The sequence below is a fragment of the Leucoraja erinacea genome, chromosome 45 (genome assembly GCF_028641065.1).
Source record: "Leucoraja erinacea ecotype New England chromosome 45, Leri_hhj_1, whole genome shotgun sequence".
NCBI lineage: Eukaryota > Metazoa > Chordata > Chondrichthyes > Rajiformes > Rajidae > Leucoraja > Leucoraja erinaceus.
The window spans coordinates 375,222-397,638 of record NC_073421.1 but is presented as its reverse complement, the minus strand read 5'-3'; the positions used below and the strand labels follow the sequence as shown (position 1 = coordinate 397,638).

Below are 22,417 nucleotides of genomic sequence, written 5' to 3'. Positions count from 1 at the left end.
GGGTAAACAGGACCAGCTTGGATGGGGCATCTTGGACGAGATGGGCCAAAGGGCCTGTTTCCGTGCCACATGACTAGGATCCAGAACAGGCCACTGGAAGATAGTTGCGTCTCTTTCCTTTAGTTGATTCTTCTCTTAGTATGGCGTAAACTTCGTAACAATGGGTAACCGGGACAAGGATGCCAAGCACCTCGTGGAGCATCCTGGATTCAAGATGGAGGTAAACTTCCTATGCTGAATTCTTCGAACAACCTGCAGGTTTACCAGATAGGGGGGAGGTTTAAGTGGACAATTTACCCGAGGGGCAGTCAGGGGGATAGGCGGGGGAGGGCAGGTGGAGATAGAGAAGGGGGATGGGAGAGGTTGGATGGCAAAGAGAAGAGAAATGGAGGGGTGACTCGTCAGAACTTTTTTCACACAGAGAGTGGTGAATCTCGGGAACTCTCTGCCACAGAGGGTAGTCGAGGCCAGTTCATTGGCTATATTTAAGAGGGAGTTAGATGTGGCCCTTGTGGCTAAGGGGATCAGAGGGTATGGAGAGAAGGCAGGTACAGGATACTGAGTTGGATGATCAGCCATGATCATATTGAATGGCGGTGCAGGCTCGAAGGGTCGAATGGCCTACTCCTGCACCTAATTTCTATGTTTCTATCAATGCAAAAAGTGTGAATGAGAAAGAGGGATGGTGAGGGGGGACGGAGGGGGGGGGGGGGGGGGCAGGGATAGAGAAGGGGGTGGAGAAAAGAGGTGAAACAGAAAGACGGAGCAGAGAGAAAGCGGGGGGACAAGAAAGAAAGGGGGGGACAGAGTGAGAGGGGGGAATGGAGAGAAGGGGAAAACGGAGAGATAAGGCGGGGCAGAGAGAAGGAGGGGTGAAGAGAAGGAGGGGAGGGGTGGAGAGAAGGAGAGGAATGAAAGGGAGGACAGAAAGAAAGGGGGGAGCGAGGGGGGTCAGTGAGAGAGAGGGCGGCCAGTGAGAAGGGGGGGCAGGGAGAAGAGGGTACAGAGAGAAAGAGGGGATGAAGAGAGAGGAAGGACGGGGAGAAAGGGGAAGGACGGAGAGAGATGCATGTAGAGAGAGATGAAGAGAGGGATGGAGGAAGGGGAGTCGGATGGTCAATGAAGGGAGGTGTGGAGGAAGAGGGGGAAGAAAGCGAGGGAGTCAGAGAAGGAGGAAGGAGAGAGGGGGAATGGAAAGTGGTGGAAAGAGAGGAGGGAATGGAGGAGGTGGCAGAGGAAGCGAGGGTTGACACAGCAGGCCAAGGCTCAACACCCGTGGGAAGCACGCAAACCGTGGCATGGATCACGGAGCAAGTCAAGCTGGGGTTTGGGATGGGGAATCCCCGTCCCGCGGGGTACTCTTGCCCCCTTCCCGGTGGTCACAGTGGCAGAGCTGCCAGGAGCTACTACAGCAGGGCTGGAGCCAGGGTTTCCACACCAGGTTACCCACAGACAGCTGATCGGGGACTGGCCCCAGGGTCCTCCGGTGGTCCTCCACTGCGGAGGAGATCACCTCCAAGATGCGCTGGTGGCGGGGTTCAGAGGCGGGGGTCAGTGGTCGGGTCTCCCCGGGGTCTCCCAGCAGGTCGTAAAGGAGGGGTGGGCTGTGGTGGCTGACATCCCGTCCGTAGCAGAGACAAACATGCGTGTCGAAGCAACCCTGCGACCCTTCTGGGTAGAAGTTGGGGGTGAAGAAATGGACCTTCCAAACTGCGGAGCCTGGGAGAGACAAAACGGGGCGGGTTATTCAATACGCCTTAAAATAACAGTTTCCGATTTCAGAGAGACACAGTGCGGAAACAGGCCCTTCGGCCCACTGAGTCCGCGCTGGCCGGTGATCACCCCGTATGTTAACACTATCCTGCACACTTGGGTCAAGCCACAATCCCACCCATTTATTTATTTATTCATTTATTTTTTCCACAAGTATTTATTGATTTTCCACAGAGATATATACAAAACAGTGCAACACCATCACCATAAATAAAACACAATAAGAAAAACAATAATCAAAATTAAAAAAATAAATAAATAGGGAATAAACGAGGTAAATAAATTTTTTAAAATGGAATAAGACCGCGTGGTTAAACTTACCAAATTAAAACACAATTACAATGATTAGTTATCTGGAGATATTTCAATATTTGCACAAACATACCATCTAGTTGTATATAACACAATCTTAGAAACATAGAAAATAGGTGCAGGAGGAGGCCATTCGGCCCTTCAAGCCAGCACCGCCATTCATTGTGATCAGGGCTGATCTTCCCATATCTAGGTCGGCATTTATAACCATATAACATTTACAGCATGGAAACAGGCCATCTCGGCCCTTCTGGTCCATGCCGAACACTTATTCTCACCTAGTCCCATCTACCTGCACTCAGACCATAACCCTCTATTCCTTTCCCGTCCATATACCTATCCAATTTATTTTTAAATGATAAAATCGAACCTGCCTCCACCACTTCCACTGGAAGCTCGTTGGTGTCATGGCTCAAATAAACGGTCCATTTTTCCCAGATCTTCTCAAATGAATTCTCCCTGACTCAAGAAATACATCAGTTTCTCCAGATTAAAGATGTCTTGCACGATTTCTAGCCACTGTTCCTGTTTTGCGGGTTTTTTCCATTGAGCCACTGCCAATTTTACCTAAGCCACTGCAGCTACAAAGCTGTACGTCTTTGGAGTGTGGGAGGTAACGGGAGCACCCTGAGAAAACCTACACACAGAGGGAGAAGGTAGAAACTCCGTACAGGCAGCACCCGTGGTCAGGATCGAGCCCGGGACTCTGGCGCTGTAAGGTGCGCCACAGGGATGCCCCTTGGCTAGCTTACTTTCATATTTCATCTTTTCTGCCCGTCTTGGCTTTTTAATTACCTTCTGTAGTGTTTTACAAGATTCCAATCCACCAGCTTCCGATTAATCTTTGTAATGTTATATGCCTTCTCTTTTAGTTTTATGCTGTCATTGACTTCCCTTGACAGCCGTGGTCACCTCATTCTCCCTTTAGAATCCGTCTTGCTCTTTGGAATGAAAAGATCCGGCATCTTCCGAATATCATTCCCAGACATTCCTGCCATTGTTGTTTCACCGTCATTCATGCTAGGGTCCCTTTAGTTTTAGAGATACAGTGCGGAAACATGCCCTTCGGCCCACCGGGTCCATGCCGACCAACCATCACCATTTAGTGCGGTGTGGATCCTGACTCCGGGTGCTTGCCTGTATGGAGTTTGTACGTTCTCCCCGTGACCGCGTGGGTTTTCTCCGGGTGCTCCGGTTTCTTCCCACACTGCAAAGACGTGCAGGTATGCAGGCCAATGTGCTTCTGTAAATTGTTCCTCGTGCCTAGGATAGAACTAGCGTGTGGGCGATTGCTGGTCAGTGCAGGCAGGCCAGCCTAAAGGCCTGTTTCAATGTTGTAACGTGCAAACTCCACACACACACACACACACACAGACAACGCCCGAGGTCAGGATCAAACCTGGGTCTCTGGCGCTGTGAGGCAGTGGCTCAACTCGCAGAGCCACCGTGTTGTCCTAAAGCATCAGACTTCTGTGACGGCTCATGGTGTTGCTGTGACAGTGGAGGATGAAGTTTCTCTAACGTCAAGTAACCCTCGCCTTCCCTCTCTCTCCATCCCACCCCCGGCCTAATTCTCTGAATAGTTCCACTCTCCTCCTAATTAAATGTCGCTGATAGTATGATCAGCCATGATCACATTGAATGGCGGTGCAGGTTTGAAGGGCCGAATGGTCTACTCCTGCATCTATTTGTCTATTGTATGTCTCGTTGTCACCTTCCCCATAGCTAACAATGTACCATTCTACATTGCCTTGATCATTGTACCCATTGATCAATGTTTTCACACCATATCCTTCCATATCTCTATGTCTCCCTCTCCCCTGACTCTCAGTCTGAAGAAGAGTCTCGACCCGAAACGTCACCCATTCCTTCTCTCCAGAGATGCTGCAGGTGCTGCTGAGCCACTCCAGCATTTTGTGTCGTATCTTCGGTGTAAACCAGCATCTGCGGTTCCTTCCTACACACCAAGTTCCTTCTGTGTTTCACCCATTTTGACTACATAACCCTAACCCTTAGAGGGTGGCACGGTGGTGCAGCGGTAGAGTTGCTGCCTTAGAGCGCCACAAACACTGATTTGATCCTGACTACGGGTGCTGGCCGTACGGAGTCTGTACGTTCTCCTCGTGACCTGCGTGGGTTTTCTCCGAGAGCTTCAGTTTACCTCCCACACGCAAAGATGCACAGGTTTGCAGGTTAATTGGCTTGGCATCAATGTTCCCAGTGCGTATAAGATAGTGGTAATGTGTGGGGATCGCTGGTTGGCTTGGTGTGGACCCGGTGGGCCGAAGGGCCTGTTTCCACGCTGTATCTCTGAACTAAACCAAACATTAGCACGTGTCAGCACCTGAGAGTGGCAGTCATGGCTGGCCAACACATCCACGTCATGTACTCCTTTAATATGCAAAAGTAATTACAGGAGGATAATATTTCATACACCTGACAGATTTACGGTACGGCAGCTGTGTGATTGGTGACTGCGCCAACAACCCTCTCGAATAGCATTTCTGTGTAATATATCTATAACTTTCCAAATTGATAGACCATATTTCCATATTTTCTGTGTCACCCTGGACCACATTACACATTTTAATAATAAAGTCAAGTGACATAAGCTTGTCACTCAGGAGATACTGCAGGAAGGAACTGCAGATGCTGGTTTACACCCAAGATAGACACAAAGTGCCTCGGTGGGACAAGAACCCAGGGGCCACAGTTTAAGTATAAGGGGTAAGCCATTTAGAACGGAGATGAGGAAAAACATTTTCACCCCGAGAGTTGTGAATCTGTGGAATTCTCTGCCTCAGAAGGCAGTGGAGGCCAATTCTCTGGATGCTTTCAAGAGAGAGTTAGATAGAGCTCTTAAACACAATAAAGAGTAGCCGGAAGCCAGAGGATTGGAAAACTTTCATAGGACAACAGAAGGAAACAAAACGGGCTGAAAAGGTGAAGTACGAGGGGAAGCTGGCCAGGAATGTAAAAAAGGACAGTAATAGCCTCTTTAGATATGTTAAGGGAAAAAGAGTAGCAAAGTCAAATGTGGGTCCCTTGAAGGCAGACACGGGGGAAATTATTATGGGCTACAAGGAAATGGAAGAAGAGTTGAACAGGTATTTCGGATCTGTCTTCACTAAGGAAGACACAAACAATCTCCCAGAAGTACTGGAGGTCATAGGATCTAAGGGGGTAGAGGAACTGAAATAATGTTTTATTAGGCGAGAAATAGTATTGGGTAGGCTAATGGGACTGAAGGATGATAAATCCCCTGGGCCTGATGGTCTGCATCCCAGGGTCCTCAGGGAGGTGGCTCTAGAAATAGTGGACACATTGTTGATCATTTTCCAATGTTCTATAGATTCAGGATCAGTTCCTGTGGATTGGAGGATAGCTAATGTTATACCACTTTTCAAGAAAGGAGCGAGAGAGAAAACGGGGTATTACAGACCAGTTAGCCTGACTTCGGTGGTGGGAAAGATGCTGGACTCAATTATTAAAGAGGTAATAATGGGGCATTTGGATAGCAGTAAAGGGATTAGTCCAGTCAGCAGAGTTGAAGTGCTGAGCCACTGGGAGATCAGGTTGGTTAGTGTGAACCGAGCGGAGGTGTTGGGCGAAGCGATCGCCAAACCTGTGCTTGGTCTCATCGATGTAGAGAAGCTGACACCTAGAGCAGCGGATGCAATAGATGAGACTGGAGGAGGTGCAAGTGAACCTCTGCCCGACAAAAATGCTGGACAAAAAAGGATCTGCAGATGCTGGTCCCATATACTGGTGAAACCAAGCGTAGAATGGGCGATCATTTGGCTGAACATCTACGCTCAGTCCGCCTTGGCCTACGCCATCTTCCCATTGCCAAACATCTTCCCTTCCCTATTCTGCCCTGGGCCTCCTCCACTGTCAGAGACAGAGAGAACATGCAAATTGGAGGAACTACACCTCGTATTTCCTTTGGTCAGATTACAACAGCGGTATGAAAATTGATTTATCTGATTTCAAGTAACCCTTGATCTCCATCCTTCCCCCACCCTAGTTCTCCGACTAGTTTCACTGTCCTTCTGATTAATTTTACTGATTGCATGCCTCCTTGTCACCTTCCCCTCAGCTCACAATAAACCATCCTACATTTCCTTATCATAGAAACATAGAAATTAGGTGCAGGAGTAGGCCATTCGGCCCTTCGAACCTGCACCGCCATTCAATATGATCATGGCTGATCATCCAACTCAGTATCCTGTACCTGCCTTCTCTCCATACCCCCTGATCCCTTTAGCCACAAGGGCCACATCTAACTCCCTCTTAAATATAGCCAATGAACTGGCCTCAACTACCCGCTGTGGCAGAGAGTTCCAGAGATTCACCACTCTCTGTGTGAAAAAAGTTTTTCTCATCTCGGTTTTAAAGGATTTCCCCCTTATCCTTAAGCTGTGACCCCTTGTCCTGGACTTCCCCATCATCGGGAACAAACTTCCTCTGCTTTGATCTGTCGTTTTCACACCCTGCCCTTCATATCTCTTAGACTCACTCTCTCCCAATTCCCAGTTTGAAGAAGGGTCTCGACCCAAAGCGTCACCCATTCCTTCTCTCCAGAGATGCTGCCTGTCCCGCTGAGTTACTCCAGCTTTTTTCCGTGAGTAGTAGCCCTATTCAATAACCAAAAATCTGTAGCCTCCTTTTGCTGGGGTATTTTATTTAATTCACATGTTTAATCGATAATGTTTTATTATTATTTAGTGTTTCATGTATATTTCTTAACTGTCACTGTAAGTCACGTTGTCACTTGTGGGAGGAGCACCAAGGCAAATTCCTTGTATGTGAATACTTGGCCAATAAACCTATTCATTCATTCATTTTGTATCTCCAGAGATATGAACGTTGATTTCTTTAATTTCAAGTAACCCTTGCATCCCCCCCCCCCCCCCCCCCCCCAACTTCTCACCCTACTACTCAGCTAGTCTCCTGAGAACAAACATCACACCTACATCTTAAACTCTTACCCCGCTGTGTGCCTCCAGCACTTTGTGTTTTGTTCAGGATTGAGGCAGCTGCAGTTCCTTTGTCTCCAATGCACAAACCGAGCCCGCGCCAACACAAACGCACCTGGGACCAATACAATGGAAAGAACTTACTGTTCCTCGGATGCCAGCGAGCAGCACTTAAGTAGCCGTTACAGTAATGGAAGAGAAACTCGTGTTCTGACCACAGTGCTTCATCTCGGAGCAAAGGCATCAAGTCCCGACCGTCGATTATCCTTGGGGACGGAAATATCAAGGCAGATTTCAGTTTTCTGTCACTAAAGCAGAGCAGTTGGCCAACCACAGACCATTGTCCTTTTCACACCTTACCCTTCCATATCTCTCGACCTCTCTCCCATGACTCTTCGGCTGAAGAAGAGTCTCGACACAAAACATCACTCACTCCTTCTCTCCAGAGATGCAGCCTGTTCCCGCTGAGTTACTCCAGCATTTTGTGTCTCTCCATTCTGACTATGGATGAGAGAGTCCCTGGGGATGATGAAGGGCCATTGGAGAGGGATGATTATGTCAGGAGAGAGTTGTCTCTGGAGAGAGCAGAAAGCTGGGAGGAGGGGTGGAGCAAAGGGAAGATAGGTGAACATAGGCGTGGGAAGGAACTGCAGATGCTGGTTTACCCTGAAGAAAGACACAAATTGCTGGAGTAACTCAGCGGGTCAGGCAGTACCTCTGGAGAAAAGGAATAGGTGACGTTTCGGGTTGAGAGTCTGGAGAAGGGTTCCGACCCGAAACGTCACCTATTCCTTTTCTCCGAAGACGCCGCCTGACCTGCTGAGTTACTCAAGCATTTTGAGTCTATCTTAGGAGAACATAGAACAGCATAGCACAGGAACAGGCCTGCACGTTCAAACTATGCTCATGCCAAACACGTTGCCATGATGAATTAAACACAGCTCAGAATTTACATAAAATGTCATTCATGATACTCTCTTTTTAATGAGGATGTGGCTTGGACTTGGTTGCCTGAGCTATAGGGAGAGGATGGACAGGCTAGGATACCCTGATTAGTTCTGACCTCTTAGAGTCATAGAGTTATACAGCGTGGAAATACATCCTTTGGCCCAACTTGCCCACACAGGCCGACATGTTCTATCTACACTAGTCCCACCTGCCCACATTTGGTCCATATCTCTCCAAACCACCTCCTATCCATGTATCTGACGGTTTCTTAAATGTTGAGATAGTCCTAGCCGCAACTACCTCCTCTGGCATCTTGTTCCATACACCCACCACCCTTTGGCTCCTCCAGTTCACTTCTACTACCCTCCCCCCCCACCCCAACCCACCACCTCGACTCTCAGTCTGAAGATGGGTCCCGACCCAAAAGTCAGCCATGATCACATTGAATGGTGGTGCTGGCTCGAAGGGCCGAATGGCCTACTCCTGCACCTATTGTCTATTGTTACCCATTCCACCTCTATAGTGATGCTAGATACAAAAGGCTGGAGTAACTCAGTGGGACAGGCAGCATCTGTGGAGAGAAGGAATGGGTGACGTTTCGGGTCGAGACCCTTCTTCAGACTGGTTTGGGATAAGGGAAACGAGAGATCTAGATGGTGATGTGGAGATATAAAGAACAATGAATGAAAGATATGCAAAACAAGTAACGATGATCAAGGAAACAGGCCATTGTTAGCTGTTTGTTGGGTGAGAACTAGAAGCTGGTGCGACTTGTGTGGGGGAGGGATAGAGAGAGAGGGAATGCCGGGACTACCTGAAGGGAGAGAAATCAATATTCATACCACTGCTGCCCAAGTGAAATATGAGATGCTGTTCCTCCAATTTGCGTTTAGCCTCACTCTGACAACGGAGGAGGCCGAGGGCAGAGAGGTCTGTGTAGGAATTTGAAGGAGAATTAAAATGTCCAGCAACCGGGAGATCAGGTAGGTTCATCGCGGGCCGTGCGAAGGTGTTTCATGAAACGATCGCCCAGTCTGCGTTTGGTCTCATTGAGTCTCGCTGATGTATAAGAGTCCACATCTTGAACAATGGATACAGTAGATGAGGTTGGAGGATGTGCAAGTGAGCCTCTGCCTAACCTGAAAGGGGTCCCTGGACAGAGTCGAGGGAGGGGGTGTAGCGACAGGTGTTGCATCTCCTGCGGTTGTGGGGGAAGGTACCTGGGGAGGGGGTGGTTTGGGTGGGAAGGGATGAGTTAACCAGGGAGTTGCGGAGGGAACAGTTTCTGCAGAAGGCGGAAAGGGGTGGAGATGGGAAGATGTGGCTAGCGGTGGGATCCCGTTGGAGGTGGCGGAAATTTCGGAGGATTGTGTGTTGTCCTGTCATGCAGCCATGTCCAGCTGAGTTACTCCAGCTTTTTGTGTCTATCTTCGGTTTAAATCAGTATCTGCTGTTCCTTCCACCTATTCCTTTTCTCTCGAGATGCTGCCTGACCCGCTGAGTTACGCCTGCACTTTGTGTCTATCCTTGGTTAAAATGCAATGTTGGCAACCCTTGCCTCTGGAAGCCCAGCCGCTTACCGGTCGCTTGGCATTGTGGCTCCGGCCAGCTTGGCAATTGTTGGGAAGAGGTCCATGTTACTGGTCGGCCCATGGATTTCCTTGCCCGCTGCCAGAACTCCAGGCCATCGGAGGAGACCTGGAACCCGAATACCACCTTCCCAGTTTGTGGCTTTTCCTCCTTGAAACAAAAACAGGGAATGCCAGGCCCGTTACAGGAAGGATGTACGGGGTGATTAGTACGGTGATTAGCAGTTTAATTTGATTAGTACGGGTGTCAGGGGCTATGGGGAGGAGGCAGGAGAATGGGGTTAGGAGGGAGAGAGAGACCAGCCATGATTGAATGGCGGAGTAGACGTGATGGGTCGAATGGCCTAATTCTGCTCCTATTACTTGTGAACATGATGTGGAGGCTTTGGAGAGGGTGCAGGAGAGGTTTACCAGAATGCTGCGTGGGTAAGAGGGTGGGAAGCACCATTCAACTCCCCTTTGAAATTCCTAGACAGGATCTTGGAGAAGTGTCCTTCCTTCTGACCCAGGTGGAGGTCATTCGTCCCGTCTGGTCCATGCTGGATCTTGGAAGAGAAATGTCCTTCCTTCTGACGCAGGTGGAGGTTATTTAGAATTCGGAGCAGTGGCGGCGTTCCGGTGTCAGCGGCACGACTCGGGGCTGAGGCGGCGTTCCGGCGGCGGCGACCTGAATCCGGGGCTCGGCCGCGGGCCCAGTGGACGACATCGTCGGGAGCTCGCAGGTCACAGGTTGGTGACCTGTTTTTCCGGAGCTCCCACAACTACATCTCCTTCGTTCCCGGGCGTTCAGTTGTTGAACAAGGCCGTGATACAACCAGTCAATACACTCTCTACCATATACCTGTACAAGTTCAAGAGAGTACTCGTCGACACACCGAATCTCCTCAATCTTCTAAGGATGTAAAGACATTGATGGACTCTCTCTATGATTGCATCAATGCGCTCAGTCCACGACAGATCGTCAGAGCTGTGTATGTCCAGGAACTTGGAAGTTAGACTTTAATACTTTAGAGTATGTATGTATTTATGTATGGACTTAATCTATGAACCAATGTAGTATAACGTTAGTACCTCCACCAATGTAAAGCACTTTGGTCAACGAGAGTTGTTTTTTAAATGTGCTATAGAAATAAAACTGACTTTACTTGACTGGACTAGAGATACAGCATGGAAACAGGCCTTTCAGCCAATCGATTGCGTGCTGACCAATGATTGGCCCGTTCCCTGGGACAATTTACAAATTACACAAGCTATTTAACCTATAAACCTAGACGTCTGTAAAGTGTGGGAGGAAACGGGAGCTTCTGGAGAAAACCCATGCGGTCACAGGGAGATCATACAAACACTGTACCAACAGCACTTGTAGTAAGGATTGAACCCGGGTCTCTGGTGCTGCAAGTCAGCAGCGCTACCGCTGCGCCACTGTGCTGCCCCAACGCCACTGAGCCACCTTATCTTGTACAACTGCAGCATAACTTCTCAACTTCTATACTTAGTAGCCTGTTGATGGCCAATGTACCCTATCAGCACCCGCAGTCAGGAATGAGCTTGGGTCTCTGGTGCTGTAGTGGGGCCTGTCCCACTTAGGCTATATTTAGGTGACTGCTGGCGATTGTCACAGTCGTAGCAGGTCGCTGAAAAAACGGTGACTGGACCCCCCCTTGACATAAAATTTGAAATAGAATCATTACTTTAACAATAAAAAAAACTAAAATCGGCACCGGGGACAACCTATGTTAACCTGGCGACAACTACGTCAGCGCCTACATCAGGAGAAGTCAAGCTACGCTCATTGGCGTCAAACCCATTGTTGCCGATAAAGTTTTGAACATTTCAAAATCCAGCGGTGACCACTAGCAAAACGCTACGATTCTTTGGGCGACTGAGGAGACTAGCCATGACCACACAGACGACATCCTGGCGACCATGTGGCACAGCCTAGTCGTGTGTAGTCGCCTAAAAAAAAAATCGGCTAAGTGGGACAGGGGCACAAGGCAGCAACTCTACCGTTGGGCCACCGCGCCGTCGATCACTGACCAGTCGGGATGGAACCCAGGTCTGTGGAATTAAACCACAGTGTGAATGCGCCATCCCAAGTCTTTCCAAAGCAGATTCCTGTACCTCTGTGTCACCGAGCCAGATCACTAAATGTCTGTAATCCAGTTATTAGCGCAAGGTTAAAGGGGCCGTGACAGTTTATGGAGACTCCAGAAGGCACTCGCCAGCCTTTCATTCTGGAGAGGGTTCAAGAAAGATTTGCCCTGCTCCAGTACATTCCATTTAAAAATGAAAAGAAGCGTTGCGTCTCGGTTTTGTTGGGTGATCATTAATTACTTAGATGAGGCTGCAATGCAAAGAGCTTTGAATAAAACATGAGCTTGACAAATATGTACCAAAGTTATCCTTTTAGAATGAAAAGATGTTGAAGCCACAGCAAGCGTTTAACACACTCTATTAAAACAAATAGAAGACACAGTAATTAGGCAAGAAATGCTTTCGTGACCGGCTTAATTTGGAGTCTTGTTTTGAGCCTTGTTAATTAATAAATTGAAGGTTTAGAAGGAAAACAATGTAGATGCAGATGGTGCTCATTGGAAGGCAAAGCACTGATAGTAACTACAATTGTTGGGAGCAGGAAGGTGTGATATTGCACATGAAAGTAAAAAACTATTTCAGGATTAGTGCCATAGTGTTATACAGTGTGGGAACAGGCCCTTCGGCCCATCTTGCCCACACCGGCCAAGAGGTCCCAGCTATACTAGTCCCACCTGCCCACGTATGGCCCATATCCCTCCAAACCTGTCCAATCCATATACCTGTCTAACCGTTTCTTAAACATTGGGATAGTCCTTGCCTCAACTACCTCCTCTGGCAGCTTGTTCCATACACCCACCACGTTTTGTGAGAAACCTCAGATCCCAATGAAATCTTTTCCCCTTCACCTTAAACCCACTCACTGGATGTCCTCATGTCCTCGATTCATCTACTCTGGGCAAGAGACTCTGTGCATCTAACCGATCTATTCCTCTCATATGTACCGAAGATAGACACAAAGTGCTGAATTAACTCAGCGGGTCAGGATGCATCACTACAGAAAAAGGATGTAATTCTCAGCATTATAACACATCAGTTCCATGGACAACGTCCAATGTCCACATTGGGGTAGAGGTGAATTGGGATTGTACCCTATCTTTGGAAGGACCATTCAGAAGCTTAATAACAGAGGGGAACAAACAATGACCATATGATATAGGAGCAGAATTAGGCCCAATTGGCCTGTCGGGTCTGTTTCGCCATTTGATCATGCCTTCTCGCCATTACCTTTCGCACCCTTACGAATCAAATACCTGTCGATCTCCACTTTAAACATGCCCAAACGCTTGGCCTCCACAGCCATCGGTGGCAATGAATTCCACAGATTCACCACCCTCTGGCTGAAGAAATTCTTCCTCATCTCCATTGTAAAAGTGTGTCCTTTTATTCCGAGGCTGTGCTCTCTGATCCTAGACTCTCCCACTTATTTTTACAGTGGTCCTTTTGGTTAAGTGGAGTGCATTTACCCCAGTTTTTCACCAAAGATACCATGTGCCATAGTGGTTAATCTCGAATGAGACTATAATTAAGTTTGTTACTCAAGCAACTTATATTTGGGGTGGCACAGTGATGCAGCAGTAGAGTTGCTGCCTTACAGCATGTTTTAATATCTGTCTGCTTATAAAATAAGTTAACTAGTACATAATGTACAGAGTAAGATGGCTGCACACACACTCGTGTTGGAATCAAAAACAGGAATGATTTCCAAGTCAAAGGTCACTGCTTTACTGAGCATGTGCGAGAATGAGCACAGCACATATGCATAAATTACAGGGATATTGCCATACAGCGCCAGAGACCAGGGTTCGATCCTGACTACTGGTGCTGTCTGTATGGAGTTTGTACGTTCTCCTTGTGACCCCGTGGGTTTTCTCCGGGTGCTCCGGTTTCCTCCCACACTCCAAAGATGTACAGGTTTGTAGGTTTGGTAAAATGGTAAATTGTCCCTAGTGTGTAGGATAGCGTTCAGTTTAGTTTATTATCCCGTGTACCGAGGTACAGTGAAAAGCTTTTGTTGCGTGCTATCCAGTCAACAGAAACATGATTACAATCGAGCTATTCCAGTGTATAGATACATGATAAGGGAATAACGTTTAGTGCAAGGTTAAGTCTGATCAAGGACACTCTGAGAGTCACCAATGAGGTAGATGGTAGTTCAGCACTGCTCTCTGGTTGTAGTAGGATGACTCAGTGGCCTGATAACAGCGGCAAAGAAACTGTTCCTGATAATACTAGCGTACAGGGTGATAGCTGATTGGCACGGACCTGGTGGGCCAAAGGGCCTGTTTCCGTGCCGTATCTCAAACAAAAAGCAGACTCGATACGTCCAATGTGTACTTTGGTAAGCAGCCATCCATGGTGGAGAAAAACACATTGATGTTGAATTATTTGCGGATTATCACGGCAATCTCCACTTACCCTTGTAGATGCCGTTCCATCCTCCATGCATCTCACCCTCGTCAGAAATCTCTTCAACGTGGGCACCTTGGTCTGAAGTGAAGTAGACCAGAGTCCGCTGACTCAGATTCAGCCTTTCCAATGAAGCCAGGATTTCTCCTTAAAAAAAAAAATCACAAAGAGGGCATAGGTTTGAGGTGAGAAGGAAAAGATTTAAAAGGGAGCTGAGAGGCAACCTGAGATGGGCAGGAATTTCTTTAGTCAGACAGGGCGGTGGATCTGTGGAATTCTTTGCCAGAGGGCTGTGGAGGCCAAGTCAATGGATATTTTCAAGGCAGAGATAGATAGATTCCTGATTAGTACGGGTGTCAGGGGTTATGGGGAGAAGGCAGGAGAATGGAGTTAGGAGGGAGATAGATGAACCATGATTGGCAAAATAGACTTGATGGGCCGAATGGCCTACTTCTGCTCCTATCACTTTTGATCTTAACCATTTCATTCTGAAGGTGGTAGTTATGTGGAACAAGCTATCATGGGAAGCTGGACAGGCAGGTACGATCGGAATGTTTAAAAGACATTTAAACTGGGGGTTTTTTGCATTAGCATTGGCACTATTATTTGCTTGCATTTTTATTTGTTATATATTTTCTCCATATATTGTGTTGGCAGGCCATACAATATAGTTTACGGTGTTTCTATGTTTTTTACCTTTATTCTGCTTGGGTACCTTACAACCCAATGGCATGAGCACGAACATTGATTTGTCCAACTTTAGGTAAAAACCGCACTCCTCCCCCCCCCCCCCCCCCCCCCCCCCCCTTCACCTACCCTCTTTCCCTCGCCCCACCCCACCCCCCTCTCTCCTCCATACCCATCCCCTACCTGTACTACCAGGTAGGGGACTGTATATTCTCCAGGGATGCTGCCTGACCCGCTGAGTTACTCCAGCATACTGTGTCTTTCCTTGGTGAACACGCATCTGCAGTTCCTTGTTTCTACAGGCTGATATTTATTTATTTTTGCTGCTGTTGCATTTGCTGTGCCTGTAAAGCTGCAATGAGTCAGAATGTCATTGTTTCCTTTCACATCATATTGTTGCACATGACAAGCACACAGTCTAGACTTAATGTAATAAATAGGAACTGCAGGCACTAGTTTATACCACAGGGACAAGGGAGCGGACTAATTGCATTGCTCTTTGGTTTCCGGAGCTGCACCCATGACGTTGCAGCATGAATGGAGGGCGACACAGTCGTGCAGCGGCAGAGTTGCTGCTTTACATCGCCAGAGACACGCGCTCGATTGTGACTACGGAATTTATACGTTCTTCCCGTGACCGCGTGAGTTATCTCCGGGTGCTCCGGTTTCCTCCCACGTCCCAAAGAACGTGCAAGTTTGTAGGTTAATTGGCTTCGGTAAAATTGTTAAATTGCCCCTGGTGATCGCTGGTCGGCGCAGACCCGGTGGGCCAAAGACGGGCTTCTACGTCTGGAGTGCCTGGAGAAAACCCACACAGTCACGGAGAGAATCTACCTGTTTCCATGGTGTATCTCTAAAATCTATAAAGTGTCAGTTAAAAACTACACCTCCAGCATGCGGATATTTGACTGGCGTTTAAAAGAACAAAAGAAAGGAGTCAACCTAGTTAATGTTCTCATTTCTATCTCGAATGCATGTTCATCCTTCCTTGAATATGATGACCAACACTGTACGTAGCTTTCCAAGTAAGGCGTATTACTAAGAACGAGCAGGATTGTTGTATGTTCTGTCCGATGAGTAAAAGATTCAATCAAACTCCAATGATTAATGTTAAAAGCCTTGTGAAAAATGACGGGATTGGATTAGCCGCCTGTCCTGCTGATTACAGTGAGGTATAACATTGGGCAGGAGCGCTAAACAGGCAGCTGATATGATCCGATTCAATCTTGCCAAGTGTTCATATTCTATTTACCAGCTGAAAATGACTTCCAACAACTACAGCTCCAGATACAAAACCCGACTGTGGGCACGGAAGTAAACAGGCCGCAGCAAAGTAGTCTACATTGTTGTGTTCAAGAAGGAACTGCAGATGCTGGAAGATCTAAGGTACACAAAAATGCTGGAGAAACTCAGCGGGTGCAGCAGCATCGATGGAGCGAAGGAAATAGGCGACGTTTCGGGCCGAAACCCTTCTTCAGACTGGGGAAGGGTTTTCGCCCGAAACGTCACCTATTTCCTTCGCTCCATCGATACTGCTGCACCCGCTGAGTTTCTCCAGCACTTTTGTGTAGTCTACATTATTGTTTGGAGGCAAGAGTCATGCACTTCTCGCTAGCTGGAACAAAGCTGAGTTCAAGTCTCCTAAGACATAGTTCTGATGAACAATTTGGCTCCTCGGTTTACTTGTATAACAACCCGCATTTCAAAATAACTTGTCATTCTCTGCACACCTCAGGGGCATTCCTGGCGATTTGATGTGAGGGTATAATTGTACTATTTCCTCTTTTGCCATTCTCCAGGGATTCCAGCTAGAAATACGTGTGTCTAATGCAGATGGTAAAATATCTCTCCATTACTAGGCTTCCAATTCTCTTTCTGGTATGCACAGTATGAACGTTTGCATCAGGGTGGAGTGACTGGGTTTGTCTTTACTCCGAGCCAGGAAGAGGATTGAATACTTTATTGTCACATGTGACAAGTCACAGTAAAATTCTTTGTTTTGCATACCCGAGAGGTATGCAAATAATCACCATATAAAGGGCACTGACAAAGTTACAAAGTATCCCGCACCTTTGTTCTCCCCCTCCCCCCCCCTCCTGACGTAGCCGGGTCTTCCATTGTTCTTCCTCCCCTCCCCCTCACGGAGGTCCCACCCCCACCCCCCACCCCCCCCCCCCCCCCCCCCCGCCAGCTCCCCCTTTCCTCCCCAGCGACGCGTCCTCCGGCTCCCACGTGGCCCGTCCTCGACCGCCGGCTGGCGCCCTCATTGGCCGCCGCACAGACCCGCTCCACGATCGCTGCCGTGTCCCCTCCAGACGCTGGGGCCAGCAACGGGCTCGGTCGACCCAGGCTCCGTCGGGCGTGAGTCTCCGGCGACTCTGCAAGGCTTAGGCTCGGGCTCGGGCGCCCAGCTTCTCTGCGGCCTCCTGGGAGACGTCGAGGCGCATGGGCAAGAAAAGACATTCAGCTTCTAGTGCTGGAACAAGTCAACGGGTCAGGCAGCATCTCCGGACAACACGGATAGGTGGCCTGGAGAAGGATCCTTGTACATACACATTGTCACAGATTGGCATTGGGGGACAAACTGGTGTGGATGATGCCCACCACTGATTAATTCCCTCATGGAATCTCAAATAGGGAATGGCCATTTGCTGAGTTAAACAATGTCCTCTGGTCATTGCCAACACTGTCATGAGGAGAAGTGTCCTAATATATATCTCCTGTCTTTGTTCCTCATAATTATTTTAAATCGCTACCTCCTCCCTGTGTTTAGTTTTTTGAGTTGAGTTTACACAGCATGTAAACGGGCCCTTCGGCCCACCAGGCCCGCTCCGACCTGTTTTCACCCGTGTAATAATTCTATCCTGCACAATTTTTAGAAGCCAATTTCACCACAAGCCTGTGCGTCTTTTGGAGTGTGGGAGGAAACTGGAGCTCCCGGGGAAAGCCAACTCAGAAACAGGGAGAACGTACAAGTTCCGCACGGACAGCGCCCGTAATCAGGATCCAACCCGGGCCTTTGGCGCTGTAAGGCAGCAACCCTACCGCTGCGCCACCTTGCCGCCCCCGTCTCCTCTACTCCTCAGGAGGGAGCGATTTGCAACTTTATTGGTCTTTGACGACAAATGCTAAAAATATTATTTTGAAACAAAGCATCAAATCAACACAGTCTGCACATTCAATTGAATGAAATGGAGTTACACAGCACAAAAATAGGTCTACATATTACTGTCTATTACCCAGCTACACTCACTTGCCGCCCTACCATTTGATCCTTCGATCATCAACCTTTGACAAACATTTTTGGAGTGTGGGAGGAAACCAGAGCAACCGGAGAAAACCCACGCGGGACACGGGGAGAACGAACAAACACCGTACAGACAGCACCCGTAGTCAGGATCGAACCCGGGTCTCTAGTGCAGTGAGGCAGCAACTCTGCCGCTGCGCCACCGTGCCACCGCACTCTAGATCGCAGGCGAGGCCATCAATGCTATATTATGTATTGTAATGCAATGCAATACAGGGCTCAGTCCCAGTCTCTTGAAAATTAAAGGCATACTTAAAAAACAGACAATCATTTAAAAAGTGTTAACCGACCATTTCTATTAAGTTCAATTGCTACACTGATGCTCCGAACACATTAAACATTCTGTGCATCGAGGACAGACATGCTTATTTACTCAATAGTTCCACCTCATTTAACTTGCAATTCCCTCGTATACTTAATAAACTCTCAACAGCATCGGGTCAGAGCTCACACAGCTCAGCATGGACTGCATTAACAAACCTGTTCAATAAGTAAACAGCACCTCATTAAAAGGTGCATTCAATCTCCCCTAACTGGTAGCCAGCTTCATCAGGCAGTGCAGCAGCATAGCAGTAGAGTTGCTGCCTCATACGGCAGGAGACCCGGGTTCGATCCTGACCATGGGCACTGCCTGTGTGGTGTTTGCACCTTCTCCCCGTGGGTTTTCCTCGGGTGCTCCACTTTTCTCCCACACCGCGCAGACATGCTGGTTTGTGGGTTAATTCAGTGTTTCCATTTTGAAGGAAATTACCTGAAATTCGGGAAATTCGGGTTGTCATCAGGTAATTTTAGGGAAATGAAATAATTCGGGGAAATTTGGGGAAATTTCCTGGCCCGGTAAGCCTTCCCCGACTGCGCACGCGCGGAATCCTGGCCCACTGCGCACGCCCGCGCGGGGAGACGCCATCGGGCCCGCGGGATGATTTGCGGGAAAAAAGTATGCGCCTGTATATTTATGACAGTCCGCGCCCGCGCAGTTGGGGGAGGTCCGTCAGCTGCGTCACAATTGAAAATGGCACCGGTGACGCGGTAGGGACACTGACTCCCCGCGCGGGCGTGCGCGCAGTGGGCCAGGTATCCGTGCGTGCTCAGTTGGGGAAGGCTCCCCGGACCGGGAAATACCATCAAATTCCAGATCATTTGAAATTCTATTTCAGGAATTATTCTTTTTTTTTTGAGGTGTGGAAGCACTGGGTTAATTGGCCCTCTGTAAAATTGCCCTTAGTGCGTAGGGAGTGGTTGCATAAGTGGGATAACATGGAACTAGTGTGGACGGGTGGATCGATGGTTGGTGTTGGCTTGATGGGCCGGAGGGAACATTTCCATGCGGCATCTTTCAGTCAATCAATCATCACTCAAAAGCTTCATTCATCAGTTGCAAAATCATTTTTGCAAACTTTGGGGACGATCCACTCTTGTTCCACTTAAAATAAAAATCACCAAAAAACACCTGAATGCTACGCCCTCTAGTCTTTGATATTTCCACCCTGGGAAAAACGCTCTGACTGTCCACCCTATGTATGTACATCCCTCTCATAAAGTTACGCACTTCTGTTAGATCTCCTCTCGGCCTACGATGTTTTAGAGAAAACAATTCAAGTCCGTCCAACCTCTGCTTAAAAAGTCAAGTTACACCAATCCTTAACAAGTGAATAATTCTTTGCATTGCCATATTTATATTGAACGTGAAGGGGAAGACGGGAGTTTTCCTGCAAGTTCAATCGTTTTTGTGCATTAACTGCAGCATGGGTAGATTAATCGGCGCTTAAACACTGGAGCCTGTAACAGCACTGGCTTGTTGCAGTATTTATAGCTGCTTCCAGGGTGGCACAGTGGTAATGTCTATGCCTTACAGCACCAGAGACTTGGGTTCGATCCTGACTACGGGCGTTGTCCGTATGGAGTTTGTATGTTCGCCCTGTGACCTCCCACATTCCAGAGCCGTGTAGGTTTGTAGGTTAATTAGCTACGGTAAAGATTGTAAATTGTCTCTCGTGTGTAGGATTGTATTAAAGTACAGGTGATCGCAGGTCGGCGCAGACTCAGCTGGCCTATTTCCGCACTGTGATTCATAAGATCATGTGATAGGAGCAGAATTAGGCCATTCGGCCCATCATGTCTGCACCGCCATTCAACCATGGCTGATCTATCTCTCCCTCCTAACCCCATTCTCCTGCCTTCTGCCCATAAACCCCCGACATCCGAACTAATCAAGAATCTATCTATCTCTGCCTTAAAAATATCCATTGACTTGACCTCCACAAGGCAAAGAATTCCGCAGCTTCACCACCCTCTGACTAAAGAAATTCCTCCTCATCTCCCTAAAAGAACATCCTTTAATTCTGAAGTAATGACCTCTAGTCCTAGACTCTCCCACTAGTGGAAACATCTTCTCCACATCCACTCTATCCAAGCCATTCTAAACTAAAATAAATAAACAAGCACTTATGGCCTTTGGGGTAACAACCATCTGAACTTGTTCTCATCTGATTTTGTTTGCACGTTAATGAATAATAGAAGTAAAGGGCCTGTCCCACTTACGCAATTTTTTCAGTGACTTGCCGGCACCCGTCATAGTCACAGCAGGTGGCCGAAAATTCTCAACATGTCGAAAATCCAGTGGCGACCAGAAAAAGGTACGACTCTTTGGGCGACCACTCACGACCATACAGGCGTCAACATGTACCTTGTTCTGGTCACCGCTGGATTTTCAACATTTTGAAAATATGGTCTCCATTTATTGATTTTATGAAAGGGTACATTGGTCCATCACAGAAGCCCGACTGAAACTTGAATCCAGGATCAGATCAATAGTTACATTTTATAATCTACGGACGTATCTCCAAAGCTGTATTATTGGTACTTTATTCTGTTTTTTCATCTTTTTTTTTTTCTTTCTTTCTATATACAAAATAAAAATAAACAAATAGAAGCTGTGTTAGTATGTAATCGTTAAACGAGGCCCCCAGCAGCTATTTTGATAGCTAGGTTCCCAGCTATTAACTAGGTTCCCAGCTATTAACGATATGTAATTGATAAGCAAATTGTGTTTTGATTACGATATGTATATGCTTTTAATAACATTTAAAAAAAAAAATGTTTGGCGACCTGCTGCGACTATGATGGGTGCCGGCGAAAAACATCGCGTAAGTGGGACAGGCCCTAAAGAAGACCTTGAACAGAGATGCATTTCACTGTTACGTGGGATTCTAAGAAACATTGATTTGAAGGCCTTATTTGTGCAAAGTGGCTGGTTCAAACCAATTGTTCGGTAAACAACTTCAAATACAATTCCTTGCAGCTTCAGGGACTTTGATTAAAAGGAGAGGTCTTGAAGCCACGTAGACTGCAGAGTCGGATTCTCTTGCTCATCGGAACACAAGGTCCGGGCACTGGGGCATGAACCAATTTAACAACTTTCAATACAAAGGCTAACTTTGAGGAGGAAGGGAACGGCCTTCTGCAGGCTGGATCTCCCAAAGGTACCGAGCAGAAAGGAATAAAAGGGATACAGAAGACTCTGTGTGCAAGAAGGAACTGTGCAGATGCTGGAAAATCGAAGGTAGACAAAAGTGCTGGAGAAACTCAGCGGGTGCAGCAGCATCTGTGGAGCGAAGGAAATAGGCAACGTTTCGGGCCGAAACCCGGAAGGGTTTCGGAAACCCTTAATTTCGGAGAAAACAATCCAAGTGTCTGACCTCTCCTTGTAGTCAATACTCTCTTATCAAGTCAGCATTTGGCAACACTCTTCTGCACCCTGCCCACAGCCCCCACGTCCATCCGGTAATGGGGCGACCAGAACTGCGCACAATACTCCAAATAAGATCATTTAATAATACGCAATAGATAATAGGTGCAGGAGTAGGCCATTTGGCCCTTCGAGCCAGCACCGCATTCACTGTGATCATGGCTGATCATCCACAATCAGTACCCCGTACCTGCCTTCTCTCCATATCCCCTGACTCCGCTATCCTGAAGAGCTCTATCTAACTCTCTCTTGAAAACATCCAGAGAATTGGCCTCCACTGCCTTCTGAGGCAGAGAATTCCACAGATTCACAACTCTGGGTGAAAAAGTATTTCCTCATCTCCGTTCTAAATGGCCTACCCCTTATTCTTAAACTGTGGCCCCTGGTTCTGTACTACCCCCAACATCGGGAACATGTTTCCTGCCTCTTGTGTGTCCAATCCCTTAATAATCTTATATGTTTCAATAAGATCCTCTCTCATCCTTCTAAATTTCAGTCTATACAAGCCCAGTCGCTCCATTCTTACAACATATGATAATCCCGCCATCCCGGGAATCAACCTCGTTAGCCT

The 22,417-nt window shown here is 47.7% G+C and overlaps 1 protein-coding gene across 2 annotated transcripts in view; it reads right to left on the bottom strand.

Annotated features, from left to right (window-relative positions):
- Nucleotides 1-850: 850 nt before the first annotated feature.
- The window catches only part of sts (steroid sulfatase (microsomal), isozyme S), a 46,669-nt gene continuing 25,102 nt past the window's right edge, over nucleotides 851-22,417 (bottom strand). For both annotated transcript variants that reach the window (XM_055664800.1, XM_055664801.1), the window contains exons 7-10: nucleotides 14,114-14,251; nucleotides 9,593-9,752; nucleotides 7,209-7,330; nucleotides 851-1,719 (exon numbers count right to left, since the gene is read on the bottom strand). In XM_055664800.1, coding sequence (XP_055520775.1) covers nucleotides 1,316-1,719; nucleotides 7,209-7,330; nucleotides 9,593-9,752; nucleotides 14,114-14,251 — 824 coding nt within the window. In that variant the 3' untranslated portion in view covers nucleotides 851-1,315. The remainder of the gene's footprint in view (nucleotides 1,720-7,208; nucleotides 7,331-9,592; nucleotides 9,753-14,113; nucleotides 14,252-22,417) is intronic.